Source organism: Rhinopithecus roxellana, chromosome 2 (genome assembly GCF_007565055.1).
Source record: "Rhinopithecus roxellana isolate Shanxi Qingling chromosome 2, ASM756505v1, whole genome shotgun sequence".
In the NCBI taxonomy this organism is placed as follows: Eukaryota; Metazoa; Chordata; class Mammalia; order Primates; family Cercopithecidae; genus Rhinopithecus; species Rhinopithecus roxellana.
The window spans coordinates 97,084,684-97,109,384 of record NC_044550.1 but is presented as its reverse complement, the minus strand read 5'-3'; the positions used below and the strand labels follow the sequence as shown (position 1 = coordinate 97,109,384).

At 34.8% G+C, this 24,701-nt stretch overlaps 1 protein-coding gene across 2 annotated transcripts in view; it reads left to right on the top strand.

Moving 5' to 3' along the window:
• SPOCK3 (SPARC (osteonectin), cwcv and kazal like domains proteoglycan 3) overlaps positions 1-24,701 on the top strand; it is a 487,735-nt gene that overhangs the window by 333,961 nt on the left and 129,073 nt on the right. For both annotated transcript variants that reach the window (XM_030919322.1, XM_030919326.1), the window contains exon 6: positions 13,694-13,808. In XM_030919322.1, the coding sequence (XP_030775182.1) occupies positions 13,694-13,808 (115 nt within the window). The remainder of the gene's footprint in view (positions 1-13,693; positions 13,809-24,701) is intronic.

The following is a 24,701-nucleotide window of genomic DNA, read 5'->3' as shown; positions in this document are numbered from 1 at the left end:
ACTTCACTTCACAAAATTTGCTAGTGAAACATTTATTATCAACTTTTCTAATTGCATACATCCTCTTACAAAAAGAACTTCCTGCAAGATGTCCATAAGTAATGAGCCTGGTGTCACACTTGGAAATATGTCACCTGTGATAAATTAATTTTAGAGAGAGCTCCTGAGTTAGCTGAGGGCCACGTTATCTACTGGTGCTGTTTCCTAAAGTAGATGAGGGTCTCTAAGACCACCCCTGAGGTGTATGTCACTCTATTTTCAGTACAAAAACAAGTTAATGCCTGGTTTCCTTTCCGGAAGTACAATGCTAATAGTGCATATGGTGCCCTGGAAAGCAATTGTTGTTAAAACTGATGTGACTCTGCAGGTGGGACCTGTATGGTTCATGGGACATAGATTGACAGTGTGTCAAATACGGCTCTCCAGCCTGCTGTCAGATCTCAGGTTTCCCAATTCAGTTAGAATAAAAGACTCTACTCCTTGTTTTTAGAGTGATAGCTTGAAGGAAGTGTGCCTAATTTGTCTTGGTTTTTCTAACAACCAGACTGGTAGCATTCATTCACCCCATAGAATGAGAGGGGAGGTGGGAAAGATGTCTGATGGTGTTGACAGGTGATTTGCATGGGAGGTTCAGGAGCTGGTGCCATCTCTTGTTTCTAGACTTCTCTGGTAAGGTTGAGTGAAATGGAAAAACGAATGTCTGGGGAAGTCAGATCCAGTACGCAGTTAACTTTAAGACACTTGCAACACTTTGGGAGACACACAAGGGCATTTTCCTTGGGGAGGAAAGATGTCAGGGTGACTTGGAAAAACAAAAGCTCATGAATGTTTCTTGTCCCTCTATTTATTTCAGAGTCTAAGGTGTTCCCTCTCCAGGAATACCTGGTGTTGTTCCCCTTCTATCACCACAAGATTAGTGGGTCCCATTATGGTCACTAAAATTTTTCTTTCTTTCCATCAACTCCTAAACTTTGCACAAGAACATTTTATCCATAAGAGTCTATTAGGAGGGACAGGGGAAGTTTTATAAAGAGAGACCCATTATGTTTTCAACTGTGGCCTGCGTGGGCTACTGTCAGTGGAATCAAAGAGCAGTGTGATCCACAATTGAGTTTAAATCCCTAAGGCCCCGTTTGGACAGACTGCCAACTGGAGGGTACAGCAACCAGGCCAGGCTACAGTTGCTGTTAGGGGAAGTAAAGAGAAATCCTCAATGTTTAAAATAGGTATATATAACCTCCTTTCATCTTATTTGCTACCCAGGAGCCAGTGAGAGGGTATACTCCTTTTCTGGGGACAGCAAAATTCAGGGACCAAATTGCCTTACTAAGGTGTGTGAATCATGTGAAGGTGAGGGAGGCAAAGACATAAATCTTTCTGAGTTTATTTTTTAAGAGCCAATCCTAATGCCTAACAATATCAGATTCTTGGGATGGTCAGGAGCATTGAAAGTGCTTGTATACCTTGCTGGTCAACCCATTACTGAGAAGATTTGGTTAGAAAAGGTGCACTGTTGTCAGACTGCAAGTAGTCCAAAGAGCTAAACATATGACACATATTAGTTTTAAATCGTACAGTGATGCTGTCAGAGTCAGCTGGTAAAACTGGAACAGCAATAGCATTACCAGAAAAAGTCTCAGTAGAGATTTGTAGCTAAAGGTTCTCATTAGGGTTGTGGAGCCCCACAGGTAGGAGATGTGACACAGCTTGCGGGGTGGCTTCCAAATCAGCCTGTTGGTTTAGTTGACTTGTAAAGGACCAAGGAGAATGCCTAAATAGAGACTATACTCTCTCCAATACCCAAAGAATGCAGTAAGGTTTTGGGTCCACATTTTGGTGATAAGAATCAAAGAGATAGCAGTTTTTCTTCACGGTTGGAGAGATGAGCATTGTAAATCCACTCACATAGCCCTAAGAAATATAGTATACAGGGGCCGGTAGCAGTGGCTCATACCTGTAATCCCAGCATTTTGGGAGGCCAAGGCAGACGGATCATGAGGTTAGGAGTTCAAGACTAGGCTGGCCAACATGGTGAAACCCCATCTCTACTAAAAATAAAAGTAGACAGCTGTAGTGGTGGGCACCTGTAATTTCAGCTACTCAGGAAGCTAAGGCAGGAGAATCACTTGAACCTGGGAGGCAGAGGTTGAGGTAAGCTGAGATCATGCCACTGCACTCCAGCCTGGGCGACAGAGCAAGACTCTGTCTCAAAAAAAAAAAAAAAACAAAAAAAAAAAAAAGAAAAAAAAAAAAACAGAAAGAAAACAAATATACTGAACAGATGCCAAACTTTGTTAGAGTTTATCAGTTATCTCTTCTGACAGAGGTGTAATAATACTGCAGTCAGAGTCATTGAGATTGAGACTTTGGACTTGACAAACCACAGAGTATCATCTGCATAGGAAAAGCTTTAGGCATTTAAGGTCTGTTAGCGTTATCCACAGAATTACAACCCATATATGTATATATTGAGAGAGAGAGAGAGAGAGATGAGGAGATTTATTATAGGAGTTGAGTCACGTGGTAATGGATGCTGACAAGTACCAAGATCTGTTGTCTACGAGCAGGAAAGTCAGGAAACCTGATGATGTAATTCAGTCCGTGGCCCAAGGTGTGAGAGTCAAGGGACAGATGGTGTAAGTCCCAGATGTACGTCCAAAACCCTGAGAGAAATGAGTGCTGATGTCAGAGGGCAGAAGATAGATGTCTCAAGGAGAGAGAGGCAATTTGCACTCCCTTGGCCTTTTTTATTCTATCCAGACCTCCACCAATAGGATGATGCCCACCCACATTGGTGAGAAGGTCTTCTGTATTCAGTCCACCAATTCAAATGCTCATCCCTTCTGGAAACATCCTGATAGTCATGCCCAGAAATAATGTTTGACCATCTATATGGTATCCCTTAGCCCATTCAGATTGACACATGAAATAAACCATTGTATGAAGTTATACGCACCTATTTGTGGCAAATGATAAGAGGTTTCCACCTCCCATGAGAAAACTTTACACATGGATCTTGGCTCGCTCATGGTAAGGGAGAATGTCTTCTACCATTTACCAGATAAAAAAGCACAAATACATAGCACATTGCTACCTAAAGTGAATTCAGATGTGGAAGCAAGAATAGCATGCATTGAATTGGCCCCAAAAGCCTCACATGAAAGGTCATGTTGGCTTACATTCCTTATTACTTTTCATAGTGTAAACCCTGCCCAAACCCTACCAGTTGAATGCTGTGCCACCCCTCTCCAACAGAACCAGATATAACTGTGACTTGGGTTGGGTGCCTGCATCCAACACAGTCTTAAAACCTTGAGTCACCCCCTATAGCAAAGTTCTTCAGTGTATGTGAATGAGTATACTGGACCTTCTGTCTCACTTGGAGAGGGAGAAACCTTGACCCACTGTCAAGATAACAACCCTTCCTCTCCCTGCCCAGAGATTAGTGAGCGATAACCAACCAAAGCATCATCGGAACAGTCTGAACCAAACCTACTGTCCAGACATGAAAAAATATGTTTTTTTCTATTTTAGGGACAGGATCTTGCTGTGCCACACAGGCTGGAGTGCACTGATAAAATCAGACCACTGCAGCCTGGAATTCCAGGGCTCAATGATCCTCCTGCCTCAGCTTCCTAAGTAGCTTGGACTACAGGTGCACAATACCAGCCCAGCCACTTTTTTTTTTTTTTTTTTTTTTTAAATTTTTGTGTAGAGATAGGATCTCACTATGTTGCCCAAGCTGGTCACAAACTACTGGCCTCTAGTGATCCTCCTGCCTTGGGTTCCCAAAGTGCTGGGATTATAGACCTAAGTCATTGCACCCAGACTAGGCTTGAAACTTTTAATGACAGAGAATATGGGTGAGTCTTTCACTACCCTTGTTCATGATTTGGGTGATAGAATTCACTAGTGGATCTTCTAACATGATCTATGGGACCTCTGTTCTTTCACTTACAGAAAGCCACTTCTCAGCCAGCATCTCATTGCCATTGCCAAAAACCACTAAAATTGTGAAGGGTTTGAAAATTGTATCCTATTTGCAAGATGCTGCAATTTCTTGGAGGTTGGCAGAAGACATAATACCCTGGGCCAGAAACAAAGGAATATTGTACTTAATGCACAGGCAGCATAATCTTTGATGTTCGTGTCAGTTCTTTCCACAAGTCCTGCAGGGGTAATGCACAATGGCATAGTTTGATGTTCTTCACACATTGATTTTGTGTTGCAGCTAAGGAAATCCCAATATTTTCTAAAAGACTGCAAACAATCCTGCCCAATCTTTGCCCATGCAGAGACATTATCTTTGTTTTACTGGACAGAAAAAATCCCTGCCCTCTCCTCCAGAAGGAGACACTACCTCTGCCTTGCAACTATATTTCCTAAACAAACAAAATTGAATAGATAATACAGAATAAAAGGCTGCCAGTGTCTCTGTTCCCTCAAGATACAGCAATACATTGGGTACTTGTCCCCCAACACTACACAATAATAGGGCAGCTTTATTAATATTAGACAAACTAGATTTTCACATAAATGCCATAGAAAATGGCAGAGAGAATTATTACATAATGATTAGTATGTTAATTTAACTGGAAAATCTGATACAATAGTTCCAATCATGGAAGTATATAATAAAATAGTCTCAAGATATATAAAGCAATTTTTACAAACTGTCATATCTCATGAGCACATAGTGAGATTTTAGTAATCTTAGTAATTGATGGAGCTACAGGGGAAAAAAAGTTAATATTTTCCCCTGACTCAAAGTAAATCAGAGGGACCCCCGACTAAAGGGTTGAGCTCTCTAATATAGTCCTGATGGTAAACCTACCTGTATTTAAGAACATGGGCCATGTAGTTGGAAACGTTCCTAGAATTTTTATACTACGGAGGAAGGCAGCAAGAATGTAAGACTGATGCTATTGGATATTTAAGAAAATTGGTTGAACATATAACTAAATGTAAGTTTCTCATTCACGGAGAAAATATTTACAAACATGGAAAAAGGCAAGCGGCAAAGAATGCTGATATGTTGGATTGGCACTGGGGAAGGTAATCTCATGTGCAGTCTTTTGACCCCCAATCATCCACATAAAGATGGGCCATGAGCCTGGAACACTTCCTTACGGAGAGATAGGAAGGCCACACAGCCTGTGCTTGTATTAGCACCTTGTGTGGGAGTATCTCTTCCTGTTTCAAATGTAATGAGTATTCCTTTGTTCTGCTTAAGCATGCACCTGTGTGGCCCCCAGGCAGGCCCAAAGCTTTCAGGATTTCAGATTCCATGTAAGAAAGGATGGGTCCCTCTACTGCAGCAGGAAATGGGTGCGCATCAGTTGCCTTGTGTCAGCTGCTGGAGGGTCCATTAGCCATGGGTGGGGGCAGGGCACAAACACATTGAAGCCCATCTTGCTCTGTCTCTTCCCCAAGTGAGTAAAGCATTGTTTCTTCCAGGGCTGCCTTGTGAAAGTTTCTCTTGGTGACTCCCATGTTAAGATGCAATAGACAGAAGTGTGTAGGGTTCTCCCCTGAGATTGATAACCCAGAGTGTGTTCCTCTTGACAAATGGAATTGGAGAGATCAGTATAATCTCATGTTGAGTATATTTTGTGTTTCTTAACAATATAAATACACAAGGTGCCTATAGAAATGGTTCCAGGTGTGTTTTCGTGCATGTGAATCCTAGAAAGGTAGTTATTGTTTTTTACAATTATTTAATGTATTTTTAACCTTTGAATGGTTAACTAGTTAATGTATTTTTAACCTTTGAATGGTTGACTAGTTTGTTTCCACTCTCTGTTTCATGTTAACCTCATGATTCTTCCTTTTTATACCCACTTTTCCTATAGAAACTTACTCTTAATGTTTTAACCGCTCTGATTAACAGTTCCTTCCTCTTCACTATGCCACCATTCCCAGGACTTCTCCTTCCCAAATGTGTGTTCTGGGCCCTGGTGTCAGATGTACACATTTTCTTGAAGTGAGTCAACTGAGGGCATTTTAAGGCTTAGGAAATCATGGCTTTTTAGGTTAATCCCTCAGATTTACTCAAGGGGAGATGTTACACAGAGGAAACACAACGTCAACGTTTATGTGTTCGTATAACTGTGTCAAAGCTAAATTCACCAGCTCTTGCCCATCTTTCACATTTAGAAATCCCAAAATGTACTATTGCTACCAGTGCATAAAACGGCTTGGGGACCATTGATCATTTAACATGTATCTTGGTTATAAAAATAGTACGTGTTTTAAAATAATCCCTTGGTATTTCTTAAGCATAATAAACAAGGAATTTCTTCATGTTTTATGTATTTTAAAGCAGTCAATATAACAATTAAGTTATGTAAACCACATAGACATTGAACTGTATGTACAAGCTATCACACGTCAGTATTTTTATGTTTGGGTAACCATTGAAATAATCTACTGCTTTGAAGTGTTCAAAGTCTTTTCTCTTGTTAGCTAAATTTAACCTTTTGCCCTGAATCTTTCCGCTCTTTACATTTTTTTTTTTTTTACAGTGCATCCCTTGTTGCTTACTCCCATTCTTTTAAAAATTTGACTCTCATTTATATCTGTAAAATTAATTTCTTCTGAAATGCTATCCTCATGACCTTCTATTCTCATCTTATTTTTTATTATTTTTAACAACACTTGTATCTCTTTGAAAAATCCTATTAGTTGTTATTTGACAAAGCTCGTATTACATACTAAGATAAATAATTAAAAAGTAAAGTAAGAGTAAGTAAAAATTATTGTATTAATCATATGTATCATACAAATCATTAAACAACATATTTTTATAGGTTTTATTTTACTTGAAGCTATTTTAATTGAAAGCAACATGAATCCATAGTAATTTAAACAAGAATTTTGATTTGAATGACAAAGTTTAATTAAACAAATAAAATCAAATTATTATAAGATAAATCTACTAGCCTTTTGATCTTTCAATTTTTAAAATTTATTACCCCATTTTGAAGTTTAGGATCATCCATGTGTCCAGTTGTTTTCTTTTTGACATTTTCTTATAGGCCACTACAGGCTATTGTGAGCTTTGTGTCAAATGCAAAATTTTTGCAGAGTATTTTGAGATGTGTTTAGCTTTGGGAGAAAAATAAAATATTCGTACTAATAATTCCTGTTTGGAAAATTAGAGATATACTGGTCCAAAGGATATAGTACATATGAGAGAATGTGTTTAGCAAGTTAAGGGTTAGGTATAGTTTTGTTACTTTTTTTCCTGGCAGTTCTCCTTGGTCGGTTAATCTGGTTACCAACTGGAGCAGTATTTTAACTTGTCCGTGACTACATGACAAGGATTACGCACTTACTAGCCTGGGTTGTAGTGTCCTTACTTCCCTCATCTCAGCTTAGTTAGCTTAAATTCAACTACTCCTTTACAGTGCCCAGTTTCTAGATGCTATCTTGAATGCCTAAAGTTTGAAGCATAAGGTATAATGAAAAATTAACTTGCATATCTGTGAGCCTTAGAGACTGCTTGAATTAAGAATTTTAATATTCTCAGGACTCTGTGGGTCCATTTCTCATTTTCAGTTTGCCTGGGAGCACCTATGCTCACATCTCTAGTGTTGTCCTTGCAAGGGGCTTGCCTCTCTTGCCTCTGATTGAATTAAGAAAGCAGGAAAATGACTCTCACCTGCTCTGTGGTACAAGAATTTCTTTCCCTGCTGTGAGGCCAGTATGATATATTATTAATATAACATTTTGTAATATAAAAAGAAGTTTTTTGAAATCAAGTTTCTGGTGAGAAAAGGAAATGCTCCTCCAGTGAAGCAGGGTGTTATTCCATGATGAAATGTAGAGTGTTTCACAGAGAGAACAATAGTGTAGTGTCCACTGTGGTGCAGAGTGTTTTTAACGCTGTTACTGGGGTTAACTTCCTGTGTGTGTACGTATGCTGCAATTAAGGCATTTCTGTGTAAATGATATATCCTGATTGAATGAACAAATGGATTTAAGACTGGAGTCTTCATTTCCTCTTGTGGTTATATTTGAATGGGAAACACCATTCAATAGGGATCAGAAGAACCTTAGTGAACGGTGTTTTCTTGGGAAAGGGTTGGCTGCAGCTGACTATGAGGAATGCTGTTTATGAGAGTTCAAAGCATGGCTTTGATATTGGCTATTTAAGGCATTAAAAATATAATACATTAGTCCGTCCAAGATAGATTAAAATGGGGAATAAAAAAGTGATTCATGACATTCCGTATTTTCTGATTTTTTTTCACTTGAATGAAAACTTGTATCGCTACCAGAAGAAAAATAACATTGCTGCTATTTCTCTGCGGATTATGTACTTGTTCTACATTAGAACTATAAAATAGTGCTTGAATACCATTTCAGCCATATATTTTTTTATCAGTTGCATAAACTCTCTAAACTTCATTTGAAAAATGTGTTGCAAAAATATGTCTATCTTATTTTTATGATCAAAAGAATAATACATCTAAACTGCTTAACACAGTGTTTGACATATAGTGGTGCCTTAACAAAAGTAGGCCATTGTCAACTGTATATTTTCTTGTTTTAGCTGATTTGTATTTTCTGGTTTCTCTAGATAATTAAGTTGGTTTGTAGAATTGTTATTGGCAGTTGGTTTGTAGAATTGTTATTTTATATGGATTACTTTAGTGAATGCCCGAGAAAAAATTCCTAATTCTTAAGGGAAATATGTAAGAGAGTTTGAGAATTGAATTAACCGTTTCATTGCATTACAGTAGACTAATGCCTAATCAAGGCTTCTCAATCTAGGCACTGTTGACATTTGAGGCCAGATAAATCTTTATTCTGGCAGTGGGGACTGTTCTGTGCATTGTAAGATGTTTAGCAGCATTCCTGGCTGCTAACTAGTAGATGCCAGAAACAATCACTCTCCCTTCTGCCTCCAGTTATGACAAACAAAAATGTCTCAAATGTCCCCAAGAAGGGGGGAGCGAAATTATCCCCAGCTGAAAACCTCTGCTCTAAGCCATATATCAGGGCCATGATGATTTCATCAGCTTGAAAACTGGTAACAACAGCCTGTCTCAGTGTTTGCTGACCCTGAAGTTGGGATCTTTTCCATATGCTGCATTTTTCTCCAATAATATGATCATATTTTCTTCTTCAAACCTCTTATTAAATAAATGACTATAAAACAACTTTCCGTGACTAGTGTCAAAATCATCTGCAGGCTTGCTTTTCACAAGAACTCATAACTTAAGTGATCTCAATACTCGGGGTCTTAGATAATCAGGAATGCATTAATCATGTCTGTCACTACAGTATTTGCATTTTTTGGTAATTATAGACTAATGAGCTTGGCCTTTATGTGATATTTTAGTTCACATATACCTTTATAAATATTTCAGCTTTGTGATAATTAAGTAAATTGAACATTATTAATTAGAATTCAATCAGTGGGTATAGCTAAAAAATATTTCAAAGTAGCATTTTTAATGTCCTAATATCTTTGAGTAAAATTCTCCATGAAATTTTTTCCAAAATTAATTCATAAGTGAGTAAAACTAAGTAGCTTTCTGATAAAAAGTAGCTAAAATCATATGATTATATACAAAAGGCATATTTGCTATACATCTGATTCTGTTATTCTTCATAGAAATGCATAGAAAAAAGTTGTTGAGTAGAATCATTCTGAAATCATTTCACATATGAAGAAACTTTTGCAAAGCTATAGTTTTATCATTTCCTGAAAATCATAAAGACAGCTTTGAAATGTTTAAATTGTAATTTTGACGAAGAAAGCTAAAAGGTGAAACATATTTTTATGAAGAATTAACCAAATTTTTATGAAGATTATGTAATTCTCTTGTAAGTTATTTTCCTAGTGCCTAACGATGTAAAAAATGACTCATCAACTTCTGGGCAGAAAATGTGATTCCTGTTATTAATAAACTAATAGTTGTTGTATGTTTGTTTTTCATTCAAATATTTGCCAGGATTTTATGTTCTTTATATTTAAAAAATCACTGCTAAATAAACTACGTTTAAAGCGTAAATGAGTGTGGTATAATACATCTATGAAGGGAGATAAACATATATTCAAATGATAAAATTTAATATTTGTTAAAATTAATATTGACTTTTGGCTTTGTCTGCTCATATACCACTAACAGTTGCTCCTGAACTTTTCTTAAATTATGTCATGAATCAGAATTATTATATGAGCCAGGTCAGGGTTCTGAAATATTAACTTAACAGAAGTTACAGTGCAGAATATTAAATTTGAAATTCCAAACTTTCATATAATTCATTTGGCTTTCATTAAAACATTCATAATTGGTTAACTATTTATGTCTACTTTTGATTAGATGTTGGACTTTTTAATTACATTTAAAAATGCACTGTGATTTTACTGACAAAATCATTTTTTTTCAATTTTTGAAGCATTGAATAATGAAAAATAATGATACCATTGAAAGTGTTTTGTTCTCTTGAAAGGATCAATATGCTACTATAAACATGTTCAAAGTCCTTAATAATTTTTAATCATTTGTCACAAGGCTAGTTAAGAATTTCAACTGTCCATTAAGGAGTTACTTGACAAGAAAAAATAAAAATATTGTAGAGACATGAGTAATCTGATTAGCTATTGGGTGCATTCAGTGCTTCTTGATATCAGCTGAAGCTGAATTAAATTAGTCACTGGTGCATTTGTCGATTGGAGCCAGAAAGTCTACCCTATTTAATTTTAAAATCATTTTCTCTGAGTAAATTATGGCAGTAACCACTAAAGAAGTCATATTACTTTAGTTAGCAAGATCTATTTCTTTTAGAGTAGGAAGATAATTATTGACTCTTAAAAGATGGAGAACACATAGGCTCAAAATAAAGGGTTAGAGGAAGATTTACCAAGCAAATGGAAAGCAAAAACAAAAACAAAAACAAAAACAACAACAACAAAAAAGCAGGGGTTGCAATCCTAATCTCTGGTAAAACAGATTTTAAATCAACAGAGATCAAAAAAGACAAAGAAGGGCATTACATAATGGTAAAAAGATCAATGCAACAAGAAGAGTTACTATCCTAAATATCTATGCACCCAATACAGGAGCACCCAGATTCATAAAACAAGTTCTTAGAGACCTACAAAGAGACTTAGACTCCCACACAATAATAGCAGGAGACTTTATCACCCCACTGTCAATCTTAGACAGATCAACGAGACAGAAAATTCATAAGGATATTCAGGACTTGAACTCAGCTCTGGACCAAGCAGACCTAATAGACATCTATCTATAGAACTCTCCATCCCAAATCAACAGAATATAAATTCTTCTCAGCAATACATCACATTTATTCTAAAATTGACCACATAACTGGGAGTATAATTTTTAATCATGTCAAATATGCAGTTATAAAATATTGTCTTAGAAATAAATGAAAGATACTTAGGCTTAAAATTCTACCAGGAGTAATGTTTACAAAAAAAAATCAAGCCAAACACAACTAAAACTAAACTAAGAAGTTAGCAAACAAATGAAAATCTCATGTGTCATAATATTTTTAATTGTTTAAGAGTATTCAGCTTTTACTAGCATTTACCGGGAGCCTGGTTCATGATAGCCACTGCATGGGGAAAAACTGGCTGTTTGGTTCTTAAAACTCTGGAAATTAGGTATCATTACCCCAGATTTTTTAATGGGAAAATTGAGGCTAAAAACATTTGAGCAACTAGCCCTAAATGTCACTTTTAGAAGATGGTACGCAGAAAATTTAGATTCAGGCATTCCTCTCTTCTAGACCACTTATTTATCCTTTTCCATTACATGTGTGGTGGAATCAGAAATGCACTGTCATCACCATCTTAATTGTTTTCAATCCTGTGGTCATACAAGCACCACAGGAGATAAGAGAGGCATGCTATACTGTTTTTTGTAAAACAAGTGAAATAAAGTCTGGGGCTTGTAGAAACATTCTTAGGTGACAATATCTTATTACAAATGCACATTAATTTCAATGTAAGACCTATGGGAAGTTCAGTCTAAAAACTATTGGCACACAAGGATTAGACAGACACTAAGCACATCATCACACCAAAAATATGTGTGAAATATATATGCACACAGAGTATATTATATAAAGCCTACATAAATATTTGATTTATTTTGTATGTAAATATATATGTTTGTTCTCTATGTGTATGAATGTGTGTTTGAGCTATAGTGCTATGTTTGTGGGAAACCACAAGAAACTATAGAACTATTTGACGAACACATCAATTTACAAATATATATTTTATAATTCTTTGCCTAGGGTGATATAAGATGGGCCATTTGATGCTGTGTAAGCCACTGGCTAAAGACTGATGCATAGAGTCTCTGTAGCCAAAACTTAGAGTTCAATAAGTAAGAGAAGACATGCTTACTTAAGTAACCAAAACCGAGATTACATTTAAGAAGCTCGAACAAATATACAAGAAAAAAACAAACAACCCCATCAAAAAGTGGGGAAAGGATATGAACAGACATTTCTCAAAAGAAGACATTCATACAGCCAACAGACACATGAAAAAATGCTCATCATCACTCGCCATCAGAGAAATGCAAATCAAAACCACAATGAGATATCATCTCACACCAGTTAGAATGGCAATCATTAAAAAATCAGGAAACAACAGTTGTTGGAGAGGATGTGGAGAAATAGGAACACTTTTACACTGTTGGTGGGATTGTAAACTAGTTCAACCATTATGGAAAACAGTATGGCAATTCCTCAAGGATCTAGAACTAGATGTACCATATGACCCAGCCATCCCACTACTGGGTATATACCCAAAGGATTATAAATTATTCTACTACAAAGACACATGCACACGTATGTTTATTGCGGCACTATTCACAATAGCAAAGACTTGGAATCAACCCAAATGTCCATCTGTGACAGACTGGATTAAGAAAATGTGGCACATATACACCATGGAATACTATGCAGCCATAAAAAAGGATGAGTTTGCATCCTTTGTAGGGACATGGATGCAGCTGGAAACCATCATTCTTAGCAAACTATCACAAGAAGAGAAAACCAAACACCGCATGTTCTCACTCATAGGTGGGAACTGAACAATGAGATCACTTGGACTCGGGAAGGGGAACATCACACACTGGGGCCTATCATGGGGAGGGGGGAGGGGGGAGGGATTGCATTGGGGAGTTATACATGATATAAATGATGAATTGATGGGTGCTGACGAGTTGATGGGTGCAGCACACCAACATGCCACAAATATACATATGTAACAAACCTGCACGTTATGCACATGTACCCTAGAACTTAAAGTATAATAAAAAAAAAAAAAAAAAAAAAAAAAAGCTCGAGATGTACTGTCAAACTCTATGTAATGCCTCTCTCCATTTGATTCTAACATTTTCTATTCATGTCATGTAATAGATCTGGCAAACTAAGAAGGACTTTTAAAACTACTATATTTCTCAGTGATTGTTCACCAAAATGATACTCAAGGCAACTGCATTTCTGCCTTCTTTATGGAGCAGTGGTATACTACATAAGTGTGTAAAACTGCACTTTAGTATTGGAGATGTATTACCTCGTAGAAAAATCTCCAAATTATATGCATAAAAATTACCTTTCTTTCTAAAAATTTCTTGAGTTTCTACTGATATAACTAAAGCATTTGAATTACTTTTTTTTTTCTCTTTTTATACAGTGCAAACTAGAATATCAGGCATGTGTCTTAGGAAAACAGATCTCAGTCAAATGTGAAGGACATTGCCCGTGTCCTTCAGATAAGCCCACCAGTACAAGCAGAAATGTTAAGAGAGGTAAGTGACAAAAATATATTTATAATTTTACATCCATCCCTCTCTACTAAAATGTTTTGCAATAAATGTCATTAAATACACAATGAAGTTTGTTTTTATACAAATGCCTAATATCATTTATATTTTATTGAAGATATTTTCCTGTTAGCCTCAACTATTATAGCAAAAAATGATTTTCCATAGATTTCTATTTATTTTGATAGTAATAACTAGACACTTCTTTCCTATGTGCTCATCATATAGCAGAAATCTAAACCAATGCATTCTGTAAATAGTTGTGTCTAAAACATGTGTTTTAGATCACTATTTTTCTTTTAGAGCAGCAAACTGATTATTGATAAAGTAGTAAGTAATTAAGTTGTTTGATCAGATCTGCAACTGCTCAATTAATACTAACCATTCTAAATAAATATGTCTGCCCCATGTATACAGTTGGTGTTTCATAATTTCCTGTGTAATAATTTTATAAGTTAAACTTTTTTTGACCAGATGAAGTCTTTAATCATTGTTTTCTTTAGTTTACTATCTAATAAAAATAAAATGCATTTAACGAGATATGTACTATAATATATAACCTGACTTTTCTTAAGATTATTTATTATAGTGTATATGGTATCATTATTATATTTGAAATATTATTTATTCCTTTTTAAAAAGTCTCCATGGCTGCTAGCTCCAGTCCTTAGCACCTCTAGATAAAGAAGGAAGTGTGGAGAATAGATACATCTTTAAGTCAAAAAATATTTTAGAGCATAAGAGTACTGTCTTCAACAGTTATCATATAATGTATTACTATTGAACTCTCCTAATAATTATTATTGGATGCCCTTATTAATGTGGATAAGTAATTTTTGCCCTTTTTTCTTAAAAAATGTGAAGAATGGATCTTCAAACAGTAAAAATGTATTGAGTATGAAATTTCTTTAATATAAACTTATGTATTTTGGTGAGCATGATGTACTTGTTATTCCATATCACAATACCATATAAATATTTTATTACAGATATAACTTCCAAACCTCAGTTGTGCCACTTGTATTGGTCTTAACTCATTAAGTAATATTTAAGATGAAAAAACAAAATAAAACTGAATGTTATAGCATTGCCTTTAAGAGAGACTAGTTAATTTTATTATTCAAAAATAAATTAGTTGATTTGAAAATTAATGGTAAATTAGTGTTCAATCATTGGATCATGTGAAGAATGACACCAGTTGGTAGAAGAGAGATGTCACGCTGCCTTCCAGGAGTCCTGTTCTTTTTTTTCCATAAGTTATTGGGGTACAGGTAGTGTTTGGCTGCATGAGTAAGTTATTTAGTGGTAGTTTGTGAGATCCTGGTGCACCCATCACCCGAGCAGTATACACTGCACCATGTATGTTGTCCAGGAGCCCTGTTCTTTTAAGCTTCAACCTTGCTGACTCGCCCCGGTCTAAGTTTGACCACCCAGTGTGGGTCCTTCTGTAGTCCTCAGCCCTCATCTCCTCCAATCCACTGTTTTCAACATGGCACAAATAGAGACTTTCAGTACCAACTTGAATATACTAATTAGCTCCCAGATAATCCAAAAGCTAATTGTGGTTTTCTTTTAACTGAAATTCTTTGACGTTTGTGCCTTCCTCATTCCCACTCCTGATGGAGTACATTTTCACAATTAAATTGAAGACACAATTGACCACATTTATCTTTGAAAATCACTTCAGGTGAGAAACAAGTCCTACCAGGTTCACTATCCATGAGCCAATGTTTTCACTGAAGGCTATTAAGAACAACATTTGAAATGTGGTCATAGTAAGTGTATATCTCTAATGTATCACAGCCTTTCAACGAGATTTTACTTCAATGAGGTTTCCTGCATTTAGACTTATTTTTGAATGAAAAGATATTTTTGATGTAGTATTAATTTATGATAATCAACCACAAGCTGCAAAAGGAACTCTATGTGCATTAAAGATGGAAGGTAGTACATCTGAAAAGAGGATCTCTTGTGAATAAGCAATAATTATTTTTCACATTACTCAAATTTTCTGTATAGTGTGTATATTAATATATCAAGAAGCAAACTTTTGAAAGTCATAATATCAAGGGATAAGGATCGTTTTTGTTCAATTGTGCGTAGAAAGAGAGGCAAGAAGAATTTAAACTAATGCTTTGACAAATTGTCAGGGCAACGCAAGTACAGGATTTTGCTACCTGCTATAGAAAAACAGAGTCAATTTTGCGTGTCATTTCTACACAGTGCCAAAGCCTGAGAGACAGGGGAAATGTGAAACCGAGTTTAGTATCATTTCTAATCTTTCAACTGTCATTTACATTAGAAGCATGCCTTAGGTAGACTGTACAGTGCAGGATATTCTATTTAATATCATCTCTGTTCTAGAAAACGTGAGGAATAAACTACCAGCAATGAGATATTTCTTAAATCTTTCTGACTTCCTATATTTGAGGTCAAATTGGCACTGTAATATGTTTTCCTATGTTAAGATCAGAATCTTTAATTCTACCTGAAATGCATTAAAACTAATAAATGTAGGTTTTCTTCATAAAGTATGAATAAAGCTTTCCTCTATTTCTCTAATGTACTTATTAACAAATGTGCATAAATTGGTCCAAATACATACATTCAAGTATTTTAAATAAATAAAAACACATACATTCCATGATTTAAACCCTAGATTCTGACTTTACATAAATAGATAAGCATACACTCTTCAATTAGTAACATAACTATACACTTTTCTCCTTTTCTAACTCATACATTTAGTATTACAGAGGCCAGTGCTTTGGGGTCCTTTAATGGATTCCCTCCTTTTCTTCCATCTTTTTTTGTTAATTTGTTTTTCAATTGCAAATAAAAAAGTATTATTTGTAAAGTAGGTCAAATTCATTCAAAGAATATTGAGATTTCAGCTGATTTTTAGAGGCCTCTAATATTTTTATGGCTAGGAATATATGAGATTCATAATTGTGAGCATGGTCTATGAATAGAGCATCTTCCACAGATTTTATGTATATGTGTGTGTGTGTGTTTGTGTGTGTGTGTGTGTGTGTATACTGCAATCCTAAGAATTAGAAAGGACATGCAAAACAAAAGTTCACTGAAAAATAACATTAAAAATATTGTAGAAAGCATTTATTTTTCAGTAGGATTTTTCTACCCTAGACAAATCTTAAGTTGTCTACACAGCAGTGGTACATAAGCACGGTAAACTTTAGACATATGACATATCTGAAGTGCTCCATTTGGTTATTAATTTCACTGGTTAGAATCAAAAGATCATTTTAATTGACATTTTCTGTTTGTCTCAAATTTGGGTATTCCAAAGTTCAAACTACTTTTCTTATGATTATGGGTTTTATGTTTTATATATCTAAACTTTTAAAATTTAATTCATTTCAAGTTATATCAGTTTGAATATTTTAACCCCAACGTGCATCTAAACACATACTCTTTATGCATCTTGATAGTTTGAATTGTTGAATTTCAGTGAAGCCTGAATAGAGAAGGAAAATAACCTATTTTAAAAAGTAACAGGTGAAGCTGGGTAAAAGTAAAGGAAGTAGAAAAGGAGCACGGAGCCCTAAAGGCCTTGGGCACTTTCAAGAAAACCATCCCTTTGCTCTAGGATACAGAGTACTTTCAAGGAGGATACAGTGCAAATCGGTCATTGCCAGACATGAAAGCTTTGGAATTAATTTATCTCAGTCAGACATATGAAAATGTTTATGTTCTTGAGCAAAGAGTTAACATTTCTAAAACTGTTTTTCTAAGTTTTACTTGAAAAGAGTTAACAGTTTCTAGTAAATCTTAGAGAAACTTATTATGTTACTGAGACAATTTTTGCTTGTTTGTTTGAAGTTGGGGTGGGTGGTTATTTTAGAAATAAGGGAACCAAGTCCCAACGAGGATAGTAGATGAAGAAATAACAGGAGAAATTGAATTGGGGTAATATTGCTGAGATGAAATTCACAAGGCTTTAAATCCAACTGGATATGATGGACAAGGAAAAAGAATCCCTCTAAGATAATTCTGAATTTAGTAATCTGGGTGATTTATAGAATGCTAACCAAAAGGACTAGCTTATTTTTCTCGGCCCTTGGTTCATAATTCCTACTAATCCTCATCTACATTTTAAAAAATACAACTAGAGGTTTCTTTTATTGGAAGCTGAGAATCATGTAACTTATCAAATTTCTCTTTTTGCCTTGTTCATATAACTGTTATCCTATATACTAGACTTTAATCCTAAGTGTGTATGTGCATGTGCACATGTGTATGTGTGTGTGTTTAACCAGTTTATGGAATTTCTTTCTGGTTTATGCATTGTTATCCTGTGGAGTAGCCTAATTTATTCATTAAGGGTATAAATTTTAGAATTCCAGTCCTTCACTGCTGTGTGGTTCTTAGCTATATAATTAAGTTTATGAGTCTTGTTTCTTCATCTGTAAAATATAGAATATATGAATCAGTGGGATTTATGTATATATTTCCTCAAATTTAACCATCTTTGCATTTATATTTCATTTCAACAGATTATACCTGTAAAATGCTGTTGAATCCTAGTAAATTAAATGATTTTTTCATATATTAAATGCCATTTGTAATTTTATTTGTGGTACTTTTAACATCATATTGAGTGACAAAAGTTGAAGAGATTTAATTTTTTCTATAGTTAATAGTATGTATTTGCATATTTTGCAAAATATCTCTACATTAAGAGCTTGAAACAACTCATCAGTAAAAAATTCTTTAACCTGAAAGTTATTATTGGTCATTTTCTTTGACAAGTCTTTCACATTCTTCTATAGCTACTGGCCATTGCAACACATATTTACAGATACAGAGAGAGGGATGTGTAGAGATATATGTAGTTATATACTGCTTCTTGATACAATTATTAGCTTAAATGGACATTATGTTATTTTGTAATTAAAAACAGTTTTTCTAGGTGATCAAAGTCATCAGGAAAGATAATAGCGAACTACCATCTGGACACATTTGTTAATGACTGTACTTCCATTCTTTTATGTTTTGGCAGTTATAATTTTGTGACATTATTTAAATTTTCTTAAATTCTTTATCACTTGATTTTTGACAATTTCTATCAGAATGTGTGTATTAAAATGCAAATTAGGCACTGTTAAAAGAAAGCAGTTTGTAATGATTCGTATGCTGTTGTCACAAGTTACTTAAAGACATTTTTTTCAAACCTTGGCCCTTGAGGTGAGCCATCCATTTCTAAGTACAATGGGTCCAGCAGTAAAGTACAAAAATCTTGTGCTTGCTTTTATTCTTTCTTGGGACCCACACCAGACACACGTTTGAGAAGGATTTGTAATGAGTCCTTCTTATATCAGAGATCATTGGTACCCATGAAATTTTGGCGTGGGGTCAGAGAGCATTCAACAACCACAACAAACAAAAAGATGCTGTTTATTTAACAAAAGATACTTCATCTGAGACTGATTGTATTACTTGTACAATCAATGTGGGGACAATGAGTATAGGTTTGTAAACTTTAGTTTTCTTTCCATATTAAACTGCAAAGTCTGATAGTTTTTATTTGCAGTATGACAAGGTATGGGACTGAGTTATTCTATAATCTGACACAGCCATTTGTTCCATTATTCATTTCAGTACTCTGAATGCTGTGGAACCCTATCAAGAAACAAAGTTTATTTCATTATTGTGCTATGATTATAAATTAACTGATTTAAGGAAAAAGTATTATTGATTAAGAATTAATGTATGCCTTTTTCCAAGTGGTGAATAATTTAGTTTTAACATTTAATTTTGTATGATGGAATTTTTTTATATCCTCTGAATTATGGAATTAATTTTCAATGAGAAACAGATTACATCAGTGTATTAATATACTCTTGCAACATGCATGCTTCTCCATAACTAATATAGTGTATTCGTAAATCATAAGTTCTTCTGTAATTTTGTTTAATTGGATCCATGGATAAATAAAATTAAGTAAGTTTATTGGCAAGTGTTGCATAATGATTTATAATAAAAATAAAGTTTTACTTATTTGGATTTTTTGAAATATGTTCTTGGATTAAATTAATGTGTCTGAAAACAGAACATAAGCTGAAAGGGGACAGTTTTCAATGTCTTCTCTGAAGACTATTTTTGTGTGAAATAATAAATTTCATATTTTACACAAATATTTTGCATTATCTATGAAACTAATGTTGGCCTAAATTTTAACTTCCCTACTAATTTTACTTAGAAATTTTGAATTTTGAATTTATGTGGTTATATGTTATCAGACATAAAAGTGAAAAATAGCTCTGTATTAATTCTTGTAGCACTAAAGGACATTTATACTTATTCTTTGTTTAACTCCTTTCCAATACATAATATGGCATGTTCTTTTAAGATAACTATTTACAAAACGCAATATAAGCACTCACTTAAAAGCAGTGGTCATAGTCAAAATATTTAACAAGTTTGAACTGGGTCCCGACAAATCAGAATTGATGAAAGCCCCTTCAGGACCACGGTACAGTGTGGTTTGGCCAGAAGATGAAATCAGAAACTGAGCATTTCTTGGTTTAAAATGGATATGTTGAGATATATTAAGATGTTGATATTGGTGAACTCTTTTCCTGAGATCTGTATGTTAAGATGAGTACATTTCTTGAAAAAGCACATTAAGTTACCCTGGAGGGAGTGATACTGTTTTTCAGACTATCTCTACACTTAACTTATATCATGCTGACCTTACCTTAAGTGTGCTTTACACATTTTAATTCTAACATAGAAACCACATGCCATTCAAGCTTATTTTAAGGAAGGAAATAAATAACAATAATATGCACAGATAATAGTGCAAAGTCAAATATTACTTCCACAATGCACACGACTGTCATCCCCCTTTCCACCGAGTATGTATCTTAAAAAGTATGATCTACCACATATTCAACAGCATTTACTTGTACCAGTATTAAATATAATGTATGATAGTAAGGAGATGTTTGCTATTACAATTCTAGTATAGAATGTATTAGCTTTCCAAATATATAAATGAGGTCAATTGCTTTGTAGTTAGAAGATCTTCTGTGAAATCCTTTTGTATATAGAAGAATAATGAAATACATTTGAAGTTTAGCATCACACATTCTGAACAGTCTCTTGAAATGATATTTGAGCTTATAGTTTCTTTATGTAACTTATCAGCTTAAAAAAATCTAGGAGGATTTCAAGATCTCATGATAATTTTAAACCTCAAAATAAGAAAGGAAAGCAAAGTGAATGCAGTATTTACAGAGCCTCATAAAAAAATTGTTGTTTTGATATTTCAGAAATAGGAAAAAATTCTCAAAGACTGTCAGTTTTAGATACAGGACAAATATTATCTATGTTTTGTGGAGTGAAGAGAAATAATGAAGCCATATTGAATTAAAAGTAATAAATAAAAATGAATTCTTTTTCTGTAAAATATATTTGATACAAATAAGTTAGTTGAAGTCAAGACACTGTATATACAACTCTATACTTTTTTATTTTGTAATTGTACTTTGAAATTGCTTGGTTAATGACTATTAATCAATTTACTACATTAATTTATCTTAGTAGTAAATAGTTTCTATTATGGATATATCATTTTCTGTTATTTGCAAATAACAAACTTTAGACATTTTGCAAGTGACTAAATAAGAAAAGGAAAAAAAATGCAATTATGTGACTGATGTTTCTATTTACATGTTAATGTAAACTATGCCTGTGAATTTTTTAAATTTCAAAAACATTACAAAAGTAAAATTGTATTACATTTTATTCTATATAACAACTGAGTTAAAAGTATATCTTGAAAGTTTGTATGGTTTTCTGAGTTTTTATTACAATACATCTTTTCAGTATTAGATTAGTTTATTTGGAAATTATATTACAAAGTCTATAAATAAATATGGAATAATATAACAAAGAAGTAATATATTTAGCAAATTATTGAACATACCAGTCCACAAAGATTTTCAGTGAATTCAACATTTATGAGGAATGTTATATATGGATTTTTAAATACTTAATGAGGGATAGATAAAGGTTAAACATGATGGTTCAAGAATGGAGGAGCATGAGCAATTAGGAAGTTGGTAAGAATTGAGGCTTGAAATGATTGTGATTAAAATATCAGCGATAGGAAGCAGATGATAGATTCAAGAAATATTTAGGAAGTTAAATGGTTATGCCTTGTCAATTGACTTTAGGAAAGGAGAGGAGAATTAATGATAACTCCTGAGAAGATTATGGTGATAAAATCGAGATGGAAAAATTGTAAGAGAATTCAAACGACATGGGAAAGTTGTTAAGTTCAATATTGGACACAGTGTTTTTAAGGTGTCAATGGCCAAACCAAGTGTAGATACATTTGCCTTTACACATTTAAGAGAAGTAGTCTGGGTTCTTCCAAAGTAAATGCTGGAGAATTTACAGGTAATACATCAAATCATGAGAGTGAACAAAATCCACTGAGGAACAGAAAGTGAGAAAAGCAGTGTCTGAATTCTGGAAAAGACTAACATGCATGGGTCAGAAAAGGAGGAAGAATCTGTGGAGGACTTAAGGAGAAACAGGAGAGAACAGTGTACCAGAAGCTGAGGAATAATTCTGACTTGAAAGAAATAAAGAGCTTGAGTCTTGACTACAGAAGGAATGTTCAGTAATATGACCCCTGAGAAATGACCACAGACTTCAGCAATTAGAATATCAGTAGTAACTATAGAAAAAGCAACTTCAGTCTAGCGGGAGTTCAGTAAAATAAAGTGAACAAATTACTTGACATATATAGTAGGTATCTGTATTAGTCTGTTCTTGCACTCCTATAAATAAATACCTGAGATTGGTAATTTATAAAGAAAAGAGGTTTAATTGGCACACAGTTCTGCAGACTGTACAGGAAGCATCAGGGCTTCTGCTGCTCAGGAAGCTTCAGGAAATTTCCAATCATAGTAGAAGGCAAAAGGGAAGCAGGCATGTCTTACGTGGCCAGAACAGGAGGCAGAGAGAGAAGAGGGAGATGGTACACTCTTTTAAACAACCAGATCTTATGAGAACTTGGGACAGTACCCAGGAAACTGCCCCCATAATCCAGTCGCCTCCCGCCAGGTCTCACCTCCAACACTGGAGCTTACAATTCAACATGAGATATGAGCTGGGACACAGATCCAAACCATATCAGTATCCAATAAATGTTTCTTCTCCCGCTGATGTTCCATCCCCCATTCCTGACATATAATTTGTTTCAGTGGAGTTCAAAGAACACAGTACAAATGTAAAATATGAGGGAAAGTGGTGAAAATAACATTTATCTGGCATTTACTATATGCAAGGTAATTTGCCTTTGTCATTTCATTTAGTTCTCAAAATATATATTTTCTTTTAAATCTTACACTTTTTTTTTAGAGTCGAAGTCCTGCTATGTTTCCCAGGTTGGTCTGAAAGTCCTGATCTCAAGTGACTCAAGGACTCCCACCTCAGCCTCCTGAGTAGCTAGAACTATAAGTGCACGCCACCATGCCTGGCTAATTTTTTTTTAATTTTTGTTTTTGTAGAGACAGAGTCTCACTATGTTGCTCAGGCTGGTTTCTAAATCCTGACCTCAAGCAATCCTCTTACCTCAGGCCCCAAAGCGCTGGGATTACAGGCATGAGCCATCATGATCGTGCCTGGCTGTAACTCTTATTAGTAAACCGCTGGGAACATGAGGAAACTGAAGTTCCAAAGTGAAGAGACATTTCTTTAACTTAAAATAGTTACCAGATAGTCTTTCTGCCTTCACTATCTACACTCTGCATATTTATGTGTTTTTAATTAAGAGACTGATTTTAACCCAGGTTTGTCACTTTTGTAAACTTTGGTTAAATCTCTTAAATTTGTTGAACATAAATTCGTAGCCACTTTAAAGTAAAGGGCTAAACTAACATCATTTTGCCCTTATTAGTATATGCTGGACACTCCTTTAGCTGCATGTATTATTTAAATGTCTTGTTTCATCTAGACCTCACAAAGCCCTAGGATGTGGATGCTATTTGTATCCTTTCTTCACATTACACATGATTAACCTGAGCCACAGAGAAGTTAAGTAACCAGTCTAAAGTCACACAACTGGTAAGCACCAAAGCAAGGATTTGAAGAAATGTTTGCTGCCTCCTAATTACAGTGTCTTACTAGCCCTTTGGAGTCTCTCTTTCTGTTATCGTCATAAGTTATGTGCTCCTTCAATAACAGTATATAATTTTGGCGATATGTGTGAAATAACTTACAGTATTTGTATTATTTTACCAAGCAGAGATACATAAAGAATTGACATTGTATTTTTAAAATGAACTTACTACAAGCCACAAGTTAAATATACATTTTAAAGAAGCAATGTTAAATCATTTGGGGTTGCTTGTTGCAAGTCCAAAAATTTATTGGCCTATGTTGCCTATGATTTTGGCCAACCTCTTGTAAGTGTACATATTTGGGAGCCACATTTTCATGAAATATTACATAATAAATATTCTGAGATGCCAACAAGTAAACATGCATCTTTTATTTTTCTCTCCTTAGAAGTTTTGTTTTTATCTTTGTTTTAATTATTTTTTGAGATGTCACCCAGACTGGATTGCAGTGGCATGATCTCGGCCCACTGCAACCTTCGCTACCCGGGTTCAAGCAATTATCTTGCCTCAGCCTCCTGAGTTGCTGGGATTCCAGGCATGCATCACTTTGCCCGGGTAATTTTTGTGTTTTTTTTTTTTAATAAAGACGGGGTTTCACCATATTGGCAAGGCTGGTCTCAACTCCTGACCTCAGGTGATCCACCTGCCTCAGTCTCCCAAAGTGCTGAGATTACAGGCGTGAGCCACCGTGCCCAGCCGTTTTGTTTATATCTCTCCT